Below are 23,084 nucleotides of genomic sequence, written 5' to 3'. Positions count from 1 at the left end.
AGAGATGAGAGAATGAAAACTGGAGAACATTAGTTTGTCTAAATTTTATTATTTGTTTGATGTACAGGCTCTTCTTGCCCAAGAATGCCCTTAAGCAGAGTGCAGTGTCTAAAGAGCGCACGTTTCCTCTCTGTGTGTTTGTGTGTTTATCCGCATGCATACAGAGAAATACAGAGCTATGGCAATTTACATTTACATCTGCTTAAAGTTGACTTTCGGTAGTCAACTTTTTCCAAAATACGTAGTTGTGATTTTGTTTGAAGTTAAGGGATCCTACAAATAGGAACTGGGCCGTTAGTTTGTGGGAGGAACTGTGAATGGGAGAGCTTGTAACCATGGCCCCCCTCTTGTCAGGAGGGTTGATGAGCAGCTTTTGCATAATGAATCAGTGACTCGATTAATAGAAAACAAAACAGAAACAAACAAAAAAAACTTGTGCATCTTGTAATGTGGGACAGTACCTTTCTGGGAAAGTAGACGACTGAGCCAATTCAGAAGCTTCCTGCTGCGTGGAAGAAGTGATCTTGCTGCTTCCCTTGGGCCAGTTATGGTGACTCCATCAGTGGTACAATGAAGGCTGCTGTACCAGCTGAAAACAATTTACTTTTCTCTTAGGTTTATTTCCTTTCTGGTGTACCCATTGGCAATCCTGCTCAGCCTGTTAGTTGAGGGTCAAAAGTGATATAAGGGAGGGAGAGGATAAGACCACCATTTCAGGAGCAGCAAGCTGTTAAACCATCTCAGACATAACCCGAGACCTCATCCTCCATCTTTTTATCTCGCACTCCATTCAGTCAGTTGTATATGTATATGTTATAAAACCAGTACTTGGTTTTCAAGGAAGGAAAAGTGATATTTGCGTCACTTACTATTCATAACTTTTTTTACCATGCTCATAGGAAGTACACTCTGTATCCTCTACCTGTATTTTAAGTTAGCTTTGTAGCTGGTCCTTTAATATAATCCTGTCTTATATGGTATCCTTAGCTGTTCTTAGGACACCAGTATTAGGATTCATGTTGTAAGCAGGGGAGGGGAGGTAGGAAGAACCTGCAAAAATATCACCTTGTTCAGATACAACTTAATTCCAATCTGCTCTAGCTGTGGGATCAATCAGTTTAAGAAAATTCTATTTATTTCTTGTGGGCTAAGCAAAAACATGTATTTTTTTTTTTTAAGAGTACTGCATGCTCAGTATGGTGAGCTGATTCAGCCAAGAAATGGCTCAGTTGATGAAACTCCCAAAATGTCTGCTGGTCAGATGCTTTTGGTAGCCTTTGATGGAATGTTTGCTCAAGTGGAAACTGCATTTGGTTTATTGATTGAAAAGGTATGGATTTGTTCTTTTCAGAGTACTCTTTGAGTCAGGAATGTGAAAGTTTTATAAAAACTAATTTATTTCCTTTACGTTGCTCAGCTAAACAAGATGGAAATACCTGTTGCTTGGCGTAAGATTGACATAATTAGGGAAGCCCGCAGCACGCAAGTTAACTTCTTTGATGATGACAATAATCGGCAAGTTCTAGAGGAAATTTTCTTTCTGAAGAGACTGCAAACCATTAAAGAATTTTTCAGGCTCTGTGGTACCTTTTCTAAAACATTGTCAGGTAAATAAATGTTATCAAGTATTCGGTATCACTTTGTCCACTTCTCATCCCATGTCCTTTTGAGAAGCACGTAAAATGATGGTCACTTTTACTGTAACTTACCTCTCATGTGAAGTATGCAGAAATGAAAAACGAATTATTGTAATCTTGTAATCTTGCTATGTTTATAAGTCTGATGCTTCTAGATGCATCAAATATTTTGTTTATAACAAAAATACTATTTTTTTTCCTTTTAAAGGAATCAGTTCACTTGATGACCAGAATGCAGTAAATGGACCTGTTCAAATTGTCAATGTGAAAGCCCTGTACAGAAACTCTTGTTTTAGCGAAGACCAAATGGCCAAACCAATCAAGGCTTTTACGGCAGACTTTGTGAGACAGCTTTTAATTGGCCTTCCAAATCAAGCTTTGGGGCTGACTTTGTGCAGTTTCATCAGTGCTTTGGGTGTCGATATCATTGCTCAGGTAGAGGCTAAAGACTTCGGAGCAGAAAGCAAAGTTTCTGTGGATGACCTGTGCAAGAAAGCTGTGGAGCACAATATCCAAATTGGCAAGTTCTCACAGTTGGTCATGAACAGGGCAACAGTATTAGCTAGTTCTTACGATACAGCATGGAAGAAGCATGACCTAGTGCGCAGACTTGAAACCAGTATTTCATCTTGCAAGACCAGTCTTCAGCGAGTACAGTTGCATATTGCCATGTTCCAGGTAGGACCGCACCACATGTTAAATCTTTCCAAACTGCATCTATGGAAAGTGAGCTTTAGTTACTGTGTCTAAGCACAACAAAACTTTATATTTTGTTGAATGAGCTTCAGACTATTTTAATGGACTTGATAAAGCAGTCAGTCAAAACCCTTGATTTTAGGTTTTCAATTATCCTGTAAATGTATAAGGGAAAAAAGTGTTCCAGCTAGCTTCTTTGAAGTCTAGCTGCCTGGTAAGATGCAGAAGTGGCAATGTGTAAATTCTTTTTCGAGTGAATACACATAATTTTTTTTTCAATAACCATTAACTCATTTATTAGAAAAGAAGTCATTCACTGTTCATTGGCTTTCTTACTAGCAATGTTGTCCCGTTCTCCCCCTTTTTTTTAAACAGACTATGACTTTAAGGGAGGAGGTTGCTTAAAACAGAGGGTATGCATTGCTGACTGTAGTCTTGTACCTTTCCTTCCAAGTTTTAATGCATTATCCGTCTCCTTGCTCTGCTGTTTGTCTCATGGAAAAGTATAAATAGTAGCAGTATCAATCTCGAAAATGGTCTTCTGAGGCTTTAGATAAATGCCATCGTGTACTTTGAACTGTATCCTGGTGTCCAGTTGTATTGTAGTGCCATTGATCTTCATTTTGCAGTGATTGGTAGGTTAAGGTTAAAGGCTTTCTCCATGTCACTTACTAAACCATTTCATAGACTGGTGAGCAAAATTGTCTTTGTTTTAATGCATCACAGGTGAATTGTTTCTGAATATTCACAGGTTTTCCTTTAGATCAAGGAAATGTGTGTGAATCACTTCCAGTAAGTTAATGACTGATGAATAGTATAAATATTTAAACCAACAAAACATCATTTACTTCTGAAATTTAATATGCTCTAACTTGTAAGTGTGCTGGTATCATCTTCTGACCCCTAGCCCTTTTAAAGTGATCTTACTTATAAAGTGTACCAGAGTAATAGAATTGCTGTTCGTGAAGCAAAGTATTTTGTGCTGAGCAATATTGATAATCGTGTTCCCCTTTTTATCTTAAAGTGGCAGCATGAAGATCTTCTCATCAGTCGCCCACAAGCTATTTCTGTTACTCCTCCACCTCGTTCTGCAATTTTAGCCAGCATGAAAAAGAAACTTCATACGCTCAGTCAGATTGAGGGTTCAATTGCAACAGTCCAGGTACTACTATTTTGGGGGGGGTTTATTCATCAGCATATTGGAATGTGACTCTAACACACTGCAAAATTATCTGCCCCCTCCAGATTGTTATCTCTCTTGCTATTGAAGCACAAATTTAGTGGTATTTTCATTGATCTCTCTCTGTCTCTGATGTGTAGCGTTACATTGGTTGATTTCTGCTGTCTCATACAAAATAATCTCTGTGGAATATCAGTAAATCCGCTTCATGAGCAAAAATACAAATATGTGAAAGTACTTATCCTTCTGAAGGCTGATCGTGCTCCTGTTCTTTATGTTTGTCTGACTTAAATCATCCTTACTATCATTTTGCTAGCTGAATGTCAGAAGCTTCCTTTGTAGATCTGGGCAAACCAGTTATTCTGTGTGTTGAGGTTTTTGTGCTCTGTGGCTTTGCTCAGCTTTTTACACTTTTGGGTATCAGTAATATAGAATGTTTAATTGTTTAAATACTGCTTAGCTTCTTGAATTTAAATTTCCTTTCTAGTTGTGAAGGTATTGTTTGTAATAATTTTTTTTAAGATTATTTGTAAAATAATTCAGGACTCCTATGATCTTTTATAATTTTTAGTCTAGAAACGTGACTACTTTTGAGTTTTGGATTTTTTTTTTTTTTCGTCGTAGGTTAAAATCTAGATAGGTGACTTTATTTCCATAACAGTCAAGTCCAGTTGGGATGTGTGCTGAAAAAAACCCTTTAAACAGCATAAGCTAACATTTGGCAATGATGAATACCACATTCTTTTATATATATGGGTATAAGAAGGTGCCTGCATGTGTTAGATATTTGTAATTTTTTTTTTTTTTTAAGTTAAGCCTAAGGTGATATATATCACTATGGATTATCTACATCTATGGTTGTTTTTTTTTCTTCCCCAACAAAGGAGAAACTAGCAGCACTTGAAGCAAGTATTGAGCAGCGTTTAAAATGGGCAGGAGGTGCCAATCCTGCACTGGCACCAGTCTTGCAAGATTTTGATGCCACTATTGCTGAAAGAAGAAACCTTGTACTGAAAGAAAGTCAAAGAGCAAGTCAGGTACTGTACATAAGGATGGTACTATTGACTTGATAAGTGTGTTCACTCTTTATTTCCTACTTGAGAGTTACGTAGAAGATATTTTTCCTCCTCAGCATCTAAAGGGCAAACATAGATATACAAATACTTCTGGGAATCCCATGTTAAAAGGAATATGAATAATCTCTGTGAGAATTGCTGCATGGTTGGATGACCCTGAAATGATACCACTACTGTAACAGAGCGGCTTTACTGCTGTATTTAAAATTCGCCCTTCTAAGGATATGGAACAAATGCTGTTTGTATAATAGACAGTTTAATTGGAATAACTTTTCTCGCTCTTGCTTTGATTTTTCAGGTCACTTTCCTCTGCAGTAATATCATTCATTTTGAAAGTTTACGTACTAGAACAGCAGAAGCCTTAAATCTTGATGCTGCATTATTTGAACTTCTCAAACGCTGTCAACAAATGTGCTCATTCGCGTCACAGTTCAACAGTTCAGTCTCTGAACTGGAGCTTCGTCTACTTCAGAGAGTGGTAAGTAAAGGTCAAAACAAAATGTGTAACATTACAGAATTGCTGTAATCACAAGTTCTCAATTTTGCCTTTCATTCTAAATTAATGTTATGTACACCTTCTAATGGGTTGTGGATTTACAGAGTTTATTCCATCAGCTGCTAAACACTTGGCAGTAGTGTCTACGCAGTAATTGAGTTTTATCTCCCGATACAGATACAAAAGCGTTTCTGTTATTTTTAGGGCACTGGTCTTGAACATCCTATTGGCAGCCCTGAATGGCTTCACTCAGCTCACAAGCAGTTGACCCAGGAAATATCTACACAAAGAACAGTACAAACTGAGAAAGAACAGCAAATAGAGACAGTTTGTGAAACAATTCAGAATCTGGTGGATAGTATTAAAACTGTGCTCACGGGTCATAACAGACAACTTGGAGATGTCAAACATCTACTGAAAGCTATGGCAAAGGTATGCCTAAAACTTCAGTAAATTTATTCCTCAAACCCATGTCAGTGTAGTTTAAGAAAAATAAAACTTTTAACTGTGTGCTTTTTAAAGTATCTAGAAACAGTGAAATCTGTTCATGCACGTGGAATTCAAGACAAAATTCATTTCACCTCTAAGAATTCATAAAGCTTTATTTCTAGAGTTAGGCTAATCAGGGTTTGGTTGAATTAAGCCTTCTCTCTCATTTGGCAGTTGAAACATTTTCTTTGTGTTTACAAATCCTCTTGGTTTTTAATCATTAAAACGTTTGATCTTTTTCAAACTTATTTTCTTGAAATGTAAGTACTGAATTACGGTTATTTTTAGTGAAATGATAAACAGAGGGGCTGAAAAGACGAAAAGATGTTCAACTTTATTCTCTTAGCCAAAACATACCCAATAGTTAACCTTTTTGCACATCTTTATTACAGGATGAAGAAGCGGCTTTGGCAGATGGTGAAGATGTTCCCTATGAGAATAGTGTTAGGCAGTTCTTGGGTGAATATAAATCATGGCAAGATAATATTCAGACAGTTTTGTTTACATTAGTTCAGGTTATGGGGCAAGTCCGCAGTCAGGAACATGTTGAAATGCTGCAGGAAATAACTCCCACCTTGAAAGAACTAAAAACACAGAGCCAAAGGTAAGAAAGCCACCTTCTCTCAGGTGAAGGCATTTTGTTTATCTGTTGTACACAGCAGAAACACAGCATGGGGTGGGTACCTCCTTGGTGGTTGGCTTAGAATGCAGAAATCTCTTTGCAAAATATGACTTAGAACTTTCATTTTGAGTTTTCAGTAAGTCATGTAGTTGAGTGAATATTTATCAACTCTGTTATATTTCCTAGTGTCTACAATAATCTAGTGGGTTTTGCATCACCCTTAGTCACGGATACATCAAATGAATGTTCAAGCCCAACATCAGCTGCTACATATCAGCCAACCTTTGCTGCAGGTAATACTTGAAAAAGTACGAACATTAAAACCTCAGGAATTGATATAAGAGAGGGGATCATCACTTTTATTAAACTCTGAAATACAGACAATGTCTGTAAGATTATAGAAGTCTATAAAATTCAGGCGTTGTATGCTGAATGACTGGTTGATCATAGCCTTCAAGATCTGGATTCACTCCAGCCCAGAATACATGGAACGCATGGTCGCGTATATCAACTCAACTGTAATTTCTGTTGAAATTAGTATTAAAATTTATGGTGACTTTGGAATTAATTCTGAAACCCCAGAAATACATTAAAGTTTGCAAAATTGTCATTACTTTACAGTGAAAAACAGGAGTAAAGTTTCTCATGAACATGGATTTCTTTCTATTCCTATTTCAAAGGATTATTCTACTGTCAATATTTGGACTGGTTCCTGATTTCTATCAAGAACAAGAATTGCATTTTATTACTGCCATACAAAATGATAAAATTACAGGTTAAGAGAGGCCATAAAAATAGTTTAATGTAAATAAATGTTTTTCAATGGAACAAAATCTCTTGTTTGTGAAGTGAAAGAAGTTAGAAAACAAAGGCTGAAGAGAGAACAACTGGTGCATTGTTTACAAGTTTAAAATGCATTTGTACTGATGTACTGATAGCTGCATTTGATACATATTTAATTGTGCTTTTTCTTGCATCTATAATGTATTACTTTGAATACTTTAAGCACTTCTAAACTTTCTTTGCAGCTGTACGTAGCAATACAGGGCAGAAAACTCAGCCAGAGGTGATGTCGCAGAATGCAAGAAAGCTAATTCAGAAAAATCTTGCCACGTCAGCAGATACTCCTCCAAGCACAGTCCCAGGAACTGGCAAAAGTGTTGCCTGTAGTCCCAAAAAGACAGCCAGGGACCCTAAAACAGGAAAAGGTAAATACAGGGCTTAAAAAAACAAACAAACAAACAAAACACAAACCCAACCCAAAACCAGAAAACAACCAAAAAACCCACCACTGACAACAACAAACAAAACCTCAAACACCTCAGTGGGCTTCTGTGCAGGAAAGTAAAATTGAATTTAATTTTATTTTGTACTTTTAGCCGTGCAGGAAAGGAATTCGTATGCAGTTAGCGTGTGGAAGCGGGTCAAAGCCAAGTTAGAGGGCCGAGATGTGGATCCCAACAGGAGAATGTCTGTTGCTGAACAGGTGAGTTGAAAAAAGTAAAGTTCTGGTACAGGTCCTTGCTTTAAATTTGGTTAGTAAGCCCGTGTGGATGCATGCTGAACTATGCCTTAAAGTCTAAAATCCTATAGTGAATGGGGGGTCCCTTCTGAGAAGTGTGATTTATATTCCAATGCAAATCAAGGTATGCTGCTGCCTTGTATTACTGCATTCATCTTTTTTTTATCAAATGCTTTTGTTTTCTATATTGTAGATTATATAGAATGCATGAATTGGATTAAATTACCTTTTGTCTATCAATAAGCTAACATTTGTTACACAGCTGTTGATATCCAGGCAGAACATGAGATCTGTACAGCTGTCTAGAGGACAGACCTTGTCTGTGTTTACTGGCGTAACACAACCACACTCCTGTCTCTGTGAAACTGAGTCAGGGGACCCAGATTTCCATGTAAATTTGAGATTGTTGTGACTATTTTCAAGATAGGGGCTATGAATGAGATGATGCTTGATCTTTTTTTCCTTTTTTTTTTTTTTTTTTTTTTGCCCCACCAATACAGATTCCTATTTCTTATGTGGACTACACAAAGTTAAAGTTATGTAAGATTAACTTTACGGTTACTGTAGATTTTTTTTTTTTCACTGAAATTTTGTATTTGCAGGTGACATTCAACAGTAAATTTTAAGATCACTTAAACACTTTAAAAAAATATAGCTTATTTTTAATTACTTGTTTGACCTTTTTAATAGGTTGACTTTGTGATTAAGGAAGCAACTAATCTAGATAACTTGGCTCAGCTGTATGAAGGTTGGACTGCCTGGGTATGAGTAGGGAGAAAGCAGATCAGTCTGGTTCAGCGAGGTCAGACATCCACCAGAATCAACTCGGCCTCAGGCATCCATAGCCGCACCACAGTCGGTGGTGATGCATACTGGGGCTTAATCTGAGGAAACCTAGGAAATCTCGGTGCACTGGGAAGTGAATCCTGCAGGATAGCTGCACTCAGGGATACGCTAAATACAATGGTCTGCAACCCCCGCAGTCAAGGGTGAAAGCTCACCGCTTGAACAACACGGTTTGTCTTTCTGCTACGGAAGAACTGCAAACGTGTCTGGGGGTTAGCCGCAGAAAGAAATCGGGATGCTACAAACCGCAGAGTGATTTGGAACTCAATTCCACCTGACCCTGTGAACAATTCAGGAAACACCGAACCCTGTTCAAAGAAAAACAGAAAAAATGGGGCCATGAAGAAATCACAGCAAGGGAAGATTTGATGCATTCAGATTCTTGTTACTCTTGTTGCGTGGCAACAGTGCTGGTTGAGTCGACCAGTTGGTACGGAAAAAGGCTACAAAATGTAAACTTCAGAAACGGACTGAAAGCAAAGAGCTGTACATCAGATATACGCTGCATTGGAAGAACTTCTGAGATAGAAGAAAAAGCCTTTGTTCTCTTCTCCCTTTCCTCTTTCCTTTCTCTCCTCCCTCCCAGCCTCTCCTTGCATACACCCCTCTTGGCTTATTCTTGTAGGTTAGGCGTACTTCCAATATACTTTTTATTTCAATCCTCCTACTTCACAGTTTAGTCAAATTAACAATTTAAATTTTGTTTGGTAAACAAATTTTCCAAAAGCACTGAAAATAGAGAACATCAATGATTACTTATGAGTTGGATGGTCAAATGCGAAATGTAATTTTGGTTAGTTCAAAGTCATTTCTGTGATTCTATTATGTACAGTTTCTCAAAATTGTCACTGTGCATTTAAAAGTAATGAATCCTACAGGCATTTGATTTCATGTGCACTTCCCTCTGCTTGCAGTGTACACTTTTTTGTAATTCAAATTGTCCCTCCAATCTCATTCTACTGTGATTGCTGTAGTTTCTTTCGTACGACGTAGCTAATCCAATGTAATCTTTACCTTTTTAAAAACCAGGATAGAGTATCTACTAGAGTTTTACATTGTTGATGACAGATAAACAATAAAGTGATGTTCTGGTGGAGGTAGAGTGATACGCTTTTTACTTCACTTTCCTAATACTTTTAGTTCACATGTGTAAATTATAGTGCTTCAGTTCACAGGGGTATACATATAATCCAAGAAATGAAGGACTCCTCAATTTTTGTTCAACTAGATCTGTAAAGATTTCTGCAGAGTAATTTTCCTTTGCCATATTACTTCTCTAGATGGTTGTTCAATAATGCATCCATAATGAATCTTCCACTAAGGATTTTTGGGTTTTAATCAGTTTGGCACTCAAAGTGTGATTATGGTCAGAAAAGTCTATCTATAAATGGCATCTTCTTACTTGGATCGGTGTCCTGCTTGTCTGTCGGTTGTCTAAAAGACTTCTTGTTTCCTTTTTGAAGTGGGACACCTTAAGCAAAAGGCAATTCCCTTTTCTTAGAGCATATAAAACAAACGCAGTTCATTTACAACTACAGGATCTTGCAGGCGCTGATAGCTAAAGCAGAAATGCGCACTGGCGTTCTCAACCCAGATCAATTTGCGTAGCTATATATAAAAAGTTTCTCTTTTGTAAACTTGGTGAATTCATTACACACAGTTGCTGGAGAAACAATAAATGTGGGAAGATCCTTTATGCCATTTTAGTCACTTTTCAGAGTCAAAACACACTTTAAATCCAGCATTTTTTCAATGCAAATTTAAGTATTAAAGGATTTGAGCCGAGCTCACTACTGGCATAAAATTCATGTAATTGCATGGATTTGCAGCAGTTCATCTGAGTAGAAAGCTTGGCTAATAATTTTCAGATAACATAAATTAACACCAGGCATAAGTAATAGGAGAACTTGTATTATTTTTCAGTATTTGCACTATGCTAACTGCTCTGCCTCCTTGGTAGGTCTTAGAATTCACTTTCTCCTCTGTTGCCAATTTTTCGTGGACATGCACTTTGAAGTGTAAGAATTTTCAACAGACACACGGCCTTTTTTTTGCATTCTGATTGCCTGATTAACTCTAGGGATGTCACAGGCTTTAGATCTAAGGATACTCATGCAAATGCATTCCACTGCCGTTGCTTCCTGAACCCTCCGCCACGCCGGGCATTGCAAGAGAGAAGGTGTTTGAATGTTGCAGTGAAGAACATTCATATGCAGAACAAGACACTTGACACTGTTGGTCCTTTTTCTTTTTCTCCAGTTAAAAATAACCTTACAAACAATCTGTTTGGAGTACCATAGGAACACGAGCGTATTGTATGTGCTGTTTTATTTCTTGGAAGCTGGGGGGGGAAGGGAGGGGTAATGCACTCACCTGTGGCTCATGTATTATACCTCTGCTATCCAGAAATGAAACACTTGTGTGGAGATGGGTTCTTACTGCGTAATTTAATAAAGTTTAAAAAAAAAAAAAAAAAAAGTACGTATTCATAATTTCCTTGTATGCAAAACTGCTTGCGGTAGTGAAAATTACGGGGGACAATAAAGTGCCTAATACAAAACGCAAACAAATACAGAACAAGTCCCTAATTAGAGCAGGATTCTACAGAGACTTAAATTTGTGTAACTAATGTGCTTTTGTGTGCATTTTTCTTGGTAAATGTTGAAAAAAATGGCTAATTGGTTAAACCTAAAATGCAAATTAAATAAGACTGCATTAGTTACACTATCTTTTAAAAGATAATGTGTTTCTTCTAAACATACAGGGTTACTTCATTTTTTTCCAATAAAACTGAGACATACTTTCTACAGTAAAAGAGACCTAGAATAACGCAGACCTAGAATAAAATCTTTGTATTAATATTAAACTAATTTCTCAATGTCAAATTGAAAGTATGCTCATCACGTTTAAGTTGTGGCCCTCTCCTAATTACCTAGACTAGTGGTTGCAAATGCAGTTAACTATTTTGCCAGCTGCCCTCTGTAAAGCCAGGATGTGAGCACTGCTCTACCAGACGGGTTACTGGGATGTGTTAAACAAACTGGAGTCATTAGTGGTATCTTAGATTATTTTGGTGGAATAGTAGCAGTGGCAAGTTAATAAAACTGAAAGGGAAATTATAACAGATGTGTACAGTTAACAGAAGTTATTTTTGGTACTTTGCAGGGACTTCGTAGGCTGTATTTCCTTTGCAACAATATTTTTGCCTTCAGTGATTAGTCTAGATAGTAGTATTTCGTATCAGTAGTTTTTCATGTATCTGTGAAAGACTCACGTCTTTCATATAAACCAGATATAAATCAGAGGGAGGGAACTAGTTTTCCAAAGAAAAATGAATGAGACAAAAGCATTGGTGACGCTTCATGCTAGTGTGAGGTTACCTTGCCTGGGAAAAGGAGGGTGTTTTGCTGCACGAACCCCGTTGTGGGAATTGAACAGCTGTTCAGCTCTGGCCCTGGGACACCACATAGTGCTGTCTGCCCTCGGGTGAATACTATTTGATCAGTTTAGTTTACCCTGTTAACTGCTTTGTGGTATCTGAATGAAAAGCACCATATAAAAATACTCCTTTAGAAATACGATGGGAGAGGTTAAAGCTCCATTTCTCTAAATGCTATAGTCCTTAAGAATAATTTGCTTCAGTTATTCATCAATGTGTTCTGCACCTAGTACGTTTGGCCATTCTGTTTTAACACTCTCAAGTACTTCAAAGGTTTCTTTGCACTTTTTTCCCTTTCTTTTTTTTTTTTTGCAAGCTTTTCTTAAAACTAGCACAGCCCTGAAAAAAGTTTAAGATGATACCTGCTATCCATCTTTTGCTTTCTTAGCGCAGTACCCAATTATCGCATGCATTTTTTTTTCTTTGGTGGAGAATAGCTATTCATGTGTACACTGTTAAAATTTTAAAGAATTTCATTGAAAGTACAGATATTACATAAAACTACTGTTTAAGTACATACTGTTGTATGTACATAAATGCATGGCTGATTAGAGCAACTTTTATAATAGCATAAGAAAAAAGTTTGAGACGCGTTTATTGTATTGGGTATGATGAATGGGTGGTGGCTTAACATGTAAAATTTGTGTTTCTATGTTCTAAGTGCACAGAACAATTAAACTGCTGCTTTTAAAGGTGCTTTGAAGTTAGCTTGGGCATTTAAGTTTCTGTGCATCTGCTATGAGAGAATCTTCAGCATAGGAAGAATGCATCACATTGCAGCATGATCTGCGTCAGACCCTGAAGCGCACAGAAAATAATGGGCTTTCTATAGCTCAGGTAATGGATGGGAGGTGATGAGTAGGTTTTCCACATTCTGAGCTATGGCTATTACCATTCTCTGCCTTCTATGCTAGGACTCTGATTTTAACAACCAAATTTATAAACATACATGTGTATGTATACACACACATCTGTTTTTCATTTTATGTTGAGCTTCCAAAGGCCTGGCTGCTCCGGGAGAGGGGTGTTGGGTAGCACAGCAGGGCCCCACGCTGTCCTGATCTCTGCAGTGCCACGGCCCGTCTCCTCTGGTGTTTCGGGGTGGGGAGGGTGTCCTGCAAGGCTCGCTTTTCCCTCTGGCCCTCCGAGCCACAGAGAAACCCTTACATGAAGGAACTGCACCTCTGTGGGTCCACTAAGGTGGGAGAAAAGCTCCAGCAGCAGACTGACTTGGGAGCTGGATGATAATGAATCTGCCAGAGGTTGGAGATTACGGAAATCCTGCTTTTTTCATTGGTAAGTGCTTGTGGTTTTGCAGTGAGAATCATACGAAAGGAAACCAGGAGCTGGCTGATCCACAGAGGCGGCCTCTGCCCTTGGGTAAATACTATTTGATCAACATAGCCACAGAGGTGGCCTCTGCATAACACTGCAAATACTCCTAGGAAGAGCAATGCATCATGCTTCTGCGTGTGTCCAGACTTCCTCAAAAGACTCATCAGAAGTATTGCTGGCATCCCTTCTGTAAGAAATTTGCTTTTGTTTGAACTTTGCTGTGGTGCAATTACATATCCTGAGGGTGGACTCTATCATTTTGTGTACCGTTTTTGCACTTAAAAAATACTCTTTGCTTTTAGCAACATGTAAATGAACCTGAAAGTTGTTCGGTAAAGTATCTATTCTTTATTTTTAATCTTGAATGAGTCTGAAAAGTACCCTATGAAAGATCAAACCAGTACAGACATGTTTTTGCTTTTACAGCATCATCCTTAGTCCTTCTTTCTCTCCATCAAGCTGTTGAGATGGATTGGAAAAGTATTGCAGTTTTGGTGCCAGAAATGGTAAGTCTTCTTTGTCCTCATTTTGGAATTGCACTATATCCTAGGGATTGTGATTAAGCTCATTAACATCTGTGACAAACATTTAGGAAGTTGAGTCAGAAAAAATATTTATATCCTAGCACTTTTCTTCTGTGTTTATTCCTATGCTGCTACAGCTTCTGAAAAAAAATAAAGCAAGTTGTTGCACGGATGGCAATTATGATAGGTAGGCCAGGCAGCGATGGTGGTCAGAGCCGGAGAACCTTCTCGTGAAGCTAGGAGTTGTTTCATTGGTTTAGAATCATAGAATGGTTAGAGTTGGAAGGGACCTTAAAAATCACCCAGTTTCAACCCCCCTGCCATGGGCAGGGACACCTCCCACTCGACCAGGTTGCTCAAAGCCCCATCCAACCTGGCCTTGTTTCCTGAGCGATGATCCGGACATCCCGTACCTCTGCTGCTTCCCGTCAGTCACATCCAGTAAATAAATACCTAATAAGTAAAACCAGCAAAACTTTTAAGTCAAAGTCTGTTGATGGCTGCCTCCAGTGCTGTGTTATTTCAGCAGTAACGGGCTATTTGTGAGCCTTGAAACATTCTCCAGCAGAAGGCTCTGTGTAGTTCATAGGACACATACACATATGATGTATGTCAAGAAAAGGTAACATTTTTCCTACTAATCACGCATTCAGGTTATATGGATCAGGCTTTTTAAACTAAAAGCCTTATCCTTGTAAGTTCTGGTGGGGAGGTGACTGTGTTACCACCCCTGTGCCGACGGCTGGGGTGCTGGCTCGCCGGCCGCGGCCGCCCGCTGCCGGGGCCTCCTCACCGCCTGACAGGCAACAGCCGGCGCCGCACCTCCACCAACGCTCGCCTCGGGCCCGGCCCGCCCCGGGCTCCCTCGGCCCAGCCTGCCACCCCCTCTCCCAGCAGGGCCACCCTCCGCCGCCCGGCCCGGCCGGGCCCTGCTCGCCTCAGCCAACGCCCGCGGCGACCGCGCCCCCTCCTGCCGCCGTCGCACTGCGACGGAGGGCGGGGAAGGAGGCGCGGAGACCCCACGCTGATTGGGCGGCTGTCGCTGTTCGAATCCCACCAGCCAACCGGCTGTCGATGAGTCGCGACGGGAGCTCTGTGATTAGTCCGCACTGCGTTTCGAGCAGGCCAATCAGGGTGCCGAGAAGGGCCGCGCAGCTATAAATAGCGGCGGCGGGGGAGGGCGCGGCCGGCGGCGGTGTGAGGGCGGTGCAAGATGGCGGAGGGTGACAACAACAGCTTCTACCAGCTGGTGAGAGCGGGCGGAACCGCACCGGGCGAGTCGCCCCTCCTGGGGCCAGCGGCGGGGAGGTGCTCTGCCTCCCGGTGGCTGGGGTAGGGCTGGCGGCCGGTCAGCCCTACAGGCGCTGGGGGAGGCGGGGGAGGCAGGCCTGCCCACGGCGGCGGCGGCGGGTGAGGGCCGCCTCGGCCTCCTGAGCTTGGGAATGGCCTCCCTGCGCCGGCTTTTGCTTCTGAAAGGTTCCCGTGGAGGATCGGCTTATGCCTTAGGGGCTGGCGGGGGCTGGGAGCGAGGAGGCCGCTCTGGGAGCGGGCACGGCTGCTGCTCTGCTGCCGGCAGGCCGGAGCTCGTAACAACATCTAGCTGTACCTGAAGTGCAGCGCTTGTGTTTAATATTCATGTCTTTGTGTCTCAACATCCTTTGGATGTGTTATCGAGTGCTTCAACGGTGCAGGAGAATGGCAGGAGCTGGACGATTAGCCTAACTTAGATATGTCAAGGGTGGTCTTGAACACTCAAAAGCTTAAGTCAATGCAAGGATATGTATGTTTTTCTCTGTGGTGCTGAACGGCTGCTACGGGAAATGGGAAACTCACTGTAAAAGCAGGTGAAAGGGTTGAAAAAGGGAAGCTTTTGACTGCTTTACTGATCGGTGCTGTTTCTTGCAGCAGGAGGCTGCACAGCCTGGGAGACACAGAGAGAAGCTGTCCATATCACAGAGGTGGAGGGGAAGTTTGAATTTTTGCAGAAAAACTGCACAGAACTGTATTGCTAAAATTATGTGCGATGCTCGGGAAGGATGCCCCTTTCAGAGTAGAAATTCATGTTTATGGAAAGTTTATGTTTTTTGATTAATGAAAGAACACTTTTGGTGGCTGGACTCTGGAATTCAGTGGTGGTGACAAAAGCTGACTTAAGCGTTCTCTACCTGGCCTAGAAGGAAAACAACTTACAATAGTTGTCTTCTAGGCTGCCAGAGACAGGCTGCTATTAATAACACTGTTATATTCCAGTCTCTTTCCCAGTAAATTTTCTCAGGGTTGTGATGTTAAATGCAGACAGATGGGTAATAAAGCAAAACAGTTTGCCATAAAATGTCTTCTGGAGAAACAGCTTATTTTTTCTCCATGTGACAGTTTGTGTTTATAACGTGAAACAGATATGGTAACTGAAAGGTGTTCAGCAGTGTGTCAGATAGTTTTCTTTTTTTTCCTTTTTTGTCCTGAACTGTAGTTTTCAAATAGTTTCCAGTGTTAGTGCACAAGAAAGCTATGCTTTACCATGGTAGTTGCACTCAGCTGTCCTTGTTATTCTAGTGGTGTCAGGCCTCTCATTTGAGATAAGTGTAGCACAGAGTTGAGAATGAAATCTGCTCTGCTATTTCTGCACAGCACATACGCAGGTCTTGACTTTTCATCTCTTAGTATTTGGGTAGTGATCAGTTCTGGTTGTGGTTACCTGAGTTCTGTAATCTCAGAGATCCCTTGTCCCACTGAGGGGAAACTATTAAGCTATGTTAAATGTGGAACACCTCAGGTGAACTGCTTAGCGAGCTGATGCCAGAGCAGATAGGTCCTCCTTGCAGAAGATGTGTGGGGAGGAATGTAGGAATAATATAGGAAGAGGAGTTTAAAAGCTGCCTGATCACTGTCTTGGTCAACTGTGGAAAAGCTTTCTTTGCAGTCTAAATGTGATCAGTTGGGTAACTTTCCTCTACTGTGGATTCTGAGGTTTTATCCATCTTCCGCATAATAAAAAATTGGTGTTGGACAGCAACTAGAAACCTTCAGTTTAATGTGGTAGAGTTGTTTGAAAATACATATATTTAAAATAGTTCTTATAATGTGATTTTTCAGATGTTGACACTGAAAACTTGAGACATTTTAGCAAGACTTTAAAATTTCACTTTCTGCTAATCTGGGGTGAGGGTGTACTGTAAGTGGGCAACTGAGGGAAAACACCTTGGCAAAATCTGCGAAGAGGTATCATTTTGTCTACTTTTTTAGGATCCTGACTATTTTAAAGTATCACTACTACAATGTCATAACTTAGTACAAAACTTACAACATTATTAGCAATCTCATTATTCAGAAAGGTTTGTGACTGGGGTCTTAAATTATGACACTTTTTTTTTTTTTTTTTAGCTACTTTGAGTGTGGGAGTTCATTTGATACTCTGGTTTTCTCCTCTTTTTGTCTAGGCTGCAGAAACCGCTAGCTTGGAAGAGCAGTTGCAAGGATGGGGAGAAGTGATTTTGATGACCGATAAAGTTCTTCGCTGGGAGAGAGCCTGGTTTCCTCTGGCGCTGATGAGTGTTGTTTCCTTTTCTTTTCTGTAAGTAGCTTGTGGAGGGAGCCTAGAACACCACTGCACTTTCATGTCTGGTAGCAAAGCTGTTAAATAAATTAGTAAGATGTCTTTAAAAATCTGATAGGAAGGCTCTTGCGCCAGGTTCTGTTCCTGAATGCGTTTGAACTTTGTTGAAAAGAAAAACCTCCAGTATTGAGAACAGGAAGTAACACGAGTCACATCCTGCTCTGAGGGGGAGAGGTGCTTTCTGCAAAAGCTGTTTGCCAGCAGTGGTTGCTGTAGGGTTTTAGCATGTTCAGCTGTATGTTCTTCATTGGTGTGTCCATATTCTGCCTTCATCCTTTGTATCCTGCTTCTTAGTCAAATCTGCTTATCACCTTTGGCTTTTTTTTTCCCAAACCAACAACAATATCATTAGGGAAAACTTATTTCTGTAGGGCAGAATTTGCTATTCTGCATCTGTGGTGTTTAGGATGGGTTCAATCAGTTTTGCCCAACTTGTTCTTTTACATTCTCTGTCCTGTCCTTTGAGAAAGGAGGATAAGGAAAGACTGCAGGTGACTTTCAGTCATAGGATGAGAGCATGTTGCCTGTCTCTGGATTGGAGATAAAAACTGGCTTGCTGGAGGCAGTTGTACATGCTTTTACCTAACATGGTAGTAGTCAAGGTGACCCCAACCTGCCTTGTACAGATAAGTGTCCACGTCAGCTGTGGAGTTTGCCAGTTGAATGCATTTTGGGGAGTAAGGAGAAGAGGGGAGTTACAAAAATAAATGTTGAACCACGTGAGACAGGGGTGATTGGTCTTCTGGCTAGCATAAATGTTACGGTCTTCAGGGGAGGAGAGGAGGATGGAAATCAAATGAAACTGAAAAGTAACACTTAAAAGAAGTAATTGCATGAACTTCAGGGTATTCTGTTATAAATTCTGTGAGTATAGCAGGAAAGATCTTGTGTTGAATAATACTTTGAGGAAATAGACAGAACTACTTCATCAAAAATTAACTTGAACATTCAGCACAGTAACACTGTACCAGATGTATAGGAAGACTGGCCCTGCAATAGACCATGTCATTTCTTTTCTTTTATCACTTCGATGTTCAGGAAGGTCTGTTAAGTGCAAATAAGTAGTGGGGGGCACAGCTGAGCACTAACAGACACTTGCGAGATGAGCTAGTTCTTGTCAAGTACCCATACTGCTGCATTTGAGTGAAGGCACGCTTAATATGTAAAAGCACAACGCTGTCCTAATTGGAGGTTTATGGCTTCTTGCCCAGAACAGGTTTGGTTAGCTCTCACAGGTGAGGCAGAGCAAATGACAAACCATAGTGGATCTGAATGCTGTGACTTAAATAAGAGCCAACAAGAGTGGAGCTTTCACCCTACCTGGTTATTTCATATGTTCACACGCTTGTCCTCATCCGTCGGTCAGTGTTAAGTTCACTAGGTGTCAACTTCTGAGAGAGCAATAACAATGACTTTTTACTTCTAATGAACTTTATACTACGCTTGCTGTATTGTAGCAGTTTCTTAACATACTAGATATTTTTTTTATCTGTATTTCTTTGTAATAGTGTTGAAGTACTTAAACCTCTTTTTATGAGTAATAGGAGCAAATTTGAAGTTTGTTTTGAGGTTGGGCAAGTGGTAGGTCTACTGTTTGAAGTCCTGAGCCAATCTGAAGAGATGACTAAATATGTCTAGTATTTTGGAGTCTGAGCGTCTAGAAATCATTTCTGTTGTCTTCTTTCTGCAGGATGATCTACTACTTGGACCCATCAGTTCTTTCAGGCGTCTCCTGTTTTGTTATGTTCCTCTGTTTGGCTGATTATCTTGTTCCTGCTCTTGCACCTAGAATCTTTGGCTCTAATAAATGGTGAGGAAAGCTTGAATTAAAAGTTTCTTGAGTATAAATAAATTATGAACATATCAAAATAGGTATCTGACTTGCAAATGATTATGGAGTCATTGTAGTAAGAAATCGGCAATCTCTATAATATATGAATTGAGGACACTAGTTAGATGGCCTTCATTCTTCTTTTTCTGAAAGATAACTACTACAACATATCTTTATTCCTTCTCTTCTAGAAAAATAAGACTTTTGTCAAAGGAGTAGGCACATTCTTTGCTGTCCATTAAGGATGCTAATTAGTTCTGCTAAACTAGTTTTTAGTAATTAATGGATAATAGATACTGAGAAGGAAAATTATGAAGAAGAGTATTGTATTATATGTTGGGAGAAAGTGGCAGTAGTAAATATGGTGAAGGAGAAGGGTAATGCAGAGAGTAGGAATGTGATCATAAATGATTGAAATAGATTTGAAGAAGGGCAAGGCTTATATAAAAACAGTAAACTGCAGAAGAACCTTATTTGGAACTAAATTTTGAGCTAAAAGTAAATTTTAGTGTAGCTGCTTTAAGATGACTAGCGGATAAATGTTCTTGTCTAATCGTGAACCGACATAAAAGCCAAAGTAATACACACCTGATACCAGTGTGTGTGTGATACACTTGTGTGTATCGCACTGGTATCAGATTAAAATCAATGGTCTTCTGGTTTGACTGTGGTTGCTCTTTAGGAGTCAATCTAAAGAGAGTCAGTGTACAGAACAATTACACAGAAAATTGCATTACGATGCTCAATAAAGATAAGGCATAAAACTAGGTGAAGCAATTGCCGGGATAAGTACTGGATAAATTTTTACTGCTGGAAAAATACCATGGGAGACTCTTTAAATTTCAGATGAAATCTTGAATTCTAATTTCTGGCTCTTTTCTTTAATAAAAGGACTACAGAACAGCAGCAAAGATTTCATGAGATTTGCAGCAATTTGGTAAAATCTCGTCGCCGCATTGTTGGCTGGTGGAAACGTCTCTTCACACTGAAGGAAGAGAAGCCTAAAATGGTATTGAGTTCCAAGAGTTCATCTCTATTGTCTTAAGATTTTATTTTGTCTTAGTATTTTAGCAAGACACATGTCTGAATAAACTGATATTTCAAACCAAGAACCAGCAGTTCTGGCTGTGACTTAATGCCACTCACACATCTTGTGTTTCTCACCACTCCAGATTTGAATGACTTAAAACTTGCAATACCTGCAGTTAGGAGCATACCCTCGATACTAAGATAAAGAAGCTAGTCTGAGTTTCTGTGGATACATCAGTTTTTAGAAACACAGCTTATTTCCAGAGTACACGAACTGTCTGAAAAACTAGATCTTAGTATGTGTCAGGTACCTGAACCACTGAGTTTACTGTCCTGAAAACAGCTTCAGGTACTGTGTGAGGCTGAAGTTGTATCCGTGGGGATGGCATAGTCTGACTCTTAAGGGATATCTGGACAGGAAAGAACTGGCATCCTCTAAAACTGATGCTCTGAAAATAAATGAGAACATACAATTGTAGAGTCCGTAATCTCAGTTTTAACAAGCCTATGCATAGGTATCGCATGTGGAAGAGCCTGCGAACTTCAAGTTAGTTTTAAATGTTGAAGTGTTGCCGGATGCTGAAGGAAAGGGGGAGAATTCCCAACAGATCTGTGATAACTGTTCCCTTTTCTTTTTTTAGTACTTCATGACCATGCTTTTTTCTCTTGCTGTGGTTGCCTGGATTGGACAGCAAGTTCATAATCTCTTTCTGACCTATCTTATTGGTAAGTGTGCAGCATGCAAAACAGAAGTAACTTTTTTGTTAGCTGCCTGAAATGGTAGGAAGCTGGCAGAAGTAAGTTTTGGTTATTTGAGTGTGGTGATTTTTTTTGTTGTTGTTGTTGCTGTAGGGTTTTATTTTTCTGTTTTCAAGCAATTAATGGGGTTTAAGGGAAGCAGGGAATTGCAAGGTGACAGAACCTTGTTAAAGGAGTATTAAGTAATTCCTCCCTCCCTTTTTTTTTTTCCTCTCTCTAGTAAGTTTCTTGTTGCTGTTTCCTGGACTAAACCAGCATGGGATCATTACAAAGTATGTTGGAATGGCCAAAAGGGAGATAAACAAACTTCTCAAGCACAAGGAAAAGAAAAATGAATGAAGACAACTGCTGTTCACTCTTGTAAAAGGTTTCCTGGGGAACAGTTTTGAGAATTAACATATAATCAAGATGATAGAAGTTGTACTGCTCACTGGCTTTTTTTTTTTTTTTATTGGCTCCCTGATGAAGTGAAAATGTCACTCTAGCAACTGCTGTGGGTTTGTGTCTTTTGCTGTGCTGACTAGGGTTCTGCAGCCTGCAGCTCATCTTATAGGAAAGATCCTGACCTTTGACATATGGAGCTTAAGTGTCTTCACCAAACTAAGAGGCCCCATAAATAAATACCCCAACTCAAGGAACAGCAGAATTGTAATGTGTGATAGCATTTCTGTAACTGTGGTAGTTTCACTGATCATTAATTTGTAGCTACAGCAGGTATGAAAGGCAGTTCTGAAAGTTTATGCTTCCTGGGGGCTTGTTACTACTGATCCTCGCAGAAGGAGGACAATTAGCTGAATGCTAATGATCATAGCTGAGGGTGCGTACCCAAAATCGCTGCAGAAGGTGATCCCATTGTCTCACTGAATCTGCTTGCTTTTTTTGGCTGCATGTGCCAGATTATCTGTTGACTAGGGGTCTGGAATATATAAATTTGTAGTTCAGTAATTTAGCTGTAGCGTAAACTTCAACTCATTGCACTGAGACTGTAGAAAATGAGTTAAGGTGTGTGTTACCTTAACAGCTGATTGTTTTAAAAACTGCTGTTGTCATGGAGCCATGTAGCACATTTGGTTTTATGAATGTTGTTGTCTGTATACAGAATCACCTTGGATATGCTAGATTTGTCTCTGTAAATAAGCCTGTCTGAATTGTTTGTGCTTTTCTATGACCTCTCCTTCCTTTTTTTTAAAACTGAACTTTTTTTCTTTAAAAGCTGAAACCTGTGTTAATGCATTTTAAAAGTTTACTGTTTTAAAATGAATTCTTCAGTGTCTATTGTAACTGTTGAATAGGTAAATACAGACTAAAGAGAAACTTCTTTGAGTCTTGCTCTTTGTGAATATACAGAAAGTTGCGTAAATGTGTCTTTCATTCAAGAGTGGGACCTGGAAGTGGTGTGTCCTGACAGAAACACTCTGGTGGTTTGAAATAGCTCACTGTAAATAGTAACTTTTATCAGCCATGACCATACGCTGACGGCTCCTGCTGTGGAGGGGAAAGGCCGTTGAGTCGTCGGCAGTTGGTGAACGCTGATAAAAGCGTTGATGGGTTGTGGATGAACCGTTGGCAGTCAGAAGGTGTGATGGAGCTGAGCCGCGGGGAGATGCTGCAGTGCCATCTGGAACCGTTACGCAGAAAACTCTGCTCTGCTTTGCCAGCACAGACTGTCGCTGGAAGGGGATGGGGGTGCTGTCGCCGAGCAGTCCCTATGCCCCCACACTGCCTTTGCTGTTCCAGTGCTGGGAGCCATGGTCCTGTTTTAACTTAAAATTTCGTACAAACCCGGGCCGTGCGCTGTGTGCAGCTTTGTTCACCTCGGATCTGCCGCTCCCTCGCGGTGCGGAGTAGTGACGCTCTGCACCAGTGTCCGGGGCGCCGTTCAGACTCCGGTGGAAACTAGCGCTATTGGGAATCTCTCTACTGTGCCCTGGTAAACCCGTTGTCGGCTGTTGCCCCGCGGGTTCGGGGGGCGTCGCCGCCTTTTTGCCCC

The 23,084-nt window shown here is 40.2% G+C and overlaps 2 protein-coding genes across 2 annotated transcripts in view; both read left to right on the top strand.

Annotated features, from left to right (window-relative positions):
• The window catches only part of SMG1 (SMG1 nonsense mediated mRNA decay associated PI3K related kinase), a 68,029-nt gene extending 58,369 nt beyond the window's left edge, over positions 1–9,660 (top strand). The window contains exons 52-63 of the mRNA XM_082490791.1: positions 1,180–1,330; positions 1,418–1,607; positions 1,846–2,315; positions 3,358–3,495; positions 4,398–4,550; positions 4,888–5,067; positions 5,290–5,517; positions 5,967–6,178; positions 6,383–6,489; positions 7,225–7,404; positions 7,576–7,682; positions 8,409–9,660. Coding sequence (XP_082346917.1) covers positions 1,180–1,330; positions 1,418–1,607; positions 1,846–2,315; positions 3,358–3,495; positions 4,398–4,550; positions 4,888–5,067; positions 5,290–5,517; positions 5,967–6,178; positions 6,383–6,489; positions 7,225–7,404; positions 7,576–7,682; positions 8,409–8,486 — 2,194 coding nt within the window. The 3' untranslated portion in view covers positions 8,487–9,660. The remainder of the gene's footprint in view (positions 1–1,179; positions 1,331–1,417; positions 1,608–1,845; positions 2,316–3,357; positions 3,496–4,397; positions 4,551–4,887; positions 5,068–5,289; positions 5,518–5,966; positions 6,179–6,382; positions 6,490–7,224; positions 7,405–7,575; positions 7,683–8,408) is intronic.
• A 5,404-nt stretch (positions 9,661–15,064) lies between these two features.
• On the top strand, positions 15,065–22,403 carry ARL6IP1 (ARL6 interacting reticulophagy regulator 1). The gene is made up of 6 exons (XM_082490433.1): positions 15,065–15,111; positions 17,300–17,433; positions 19,166–19,285; positions 20,198–20,315; positions 20,977–21,061; positions 21,315–22,403. Exons 1-6 carry the CDS (start codon positions 15,076–15,078, stop codon positions 21,431–21,433), a joined length of 612 nt encoding a protein of 203 aa, XP_082346559.1. The 5' UTR covers positions 15,065–15,075; the 3' UTR covers positions 21,434–22,403.
• Positions 22,404–23,084: the final 681 nt, after the last annotated feature.

The sequence above is a fragment of the Vanellus vanellus genome (assembly GCF_965231255.1).
Source record: "Vanellus vanellus genome assembly, chromosome: 14".
In the NCBI taxonomy this organism is placed as follows: Eukaryota; Metazoa; Chordata; class Aves; order Charadriiformes; family Charadriidae; genus Vanellus; species Vanellus vanellus.
This window is presented reverse-complemented; position numbering and strand designations above follow the sequence as displayed.

Coding starts and splice junctions, on each gene's coding strand:
- ARL6IP1 (XM_082490433.1), top strand. CDS start 15,076: ATGGCGGAGGGTGACAACAACAGCTTCTACCAGCTG. Junction 20,316..20,976: donor AGGAAGAGAAGCCTAAAATG/GTATTGAGTTCC, acceptor TTCTTTTTTTAG/TACTTCATGACCATGCTTTT. Junction 21,062..21,314: donor CTTTCTGACCTATCTTATTG/GTAAGTGTGCAG, acceptor TCCTCTCTCTAG/TAAGTTTCTTGTTGCTGTTT.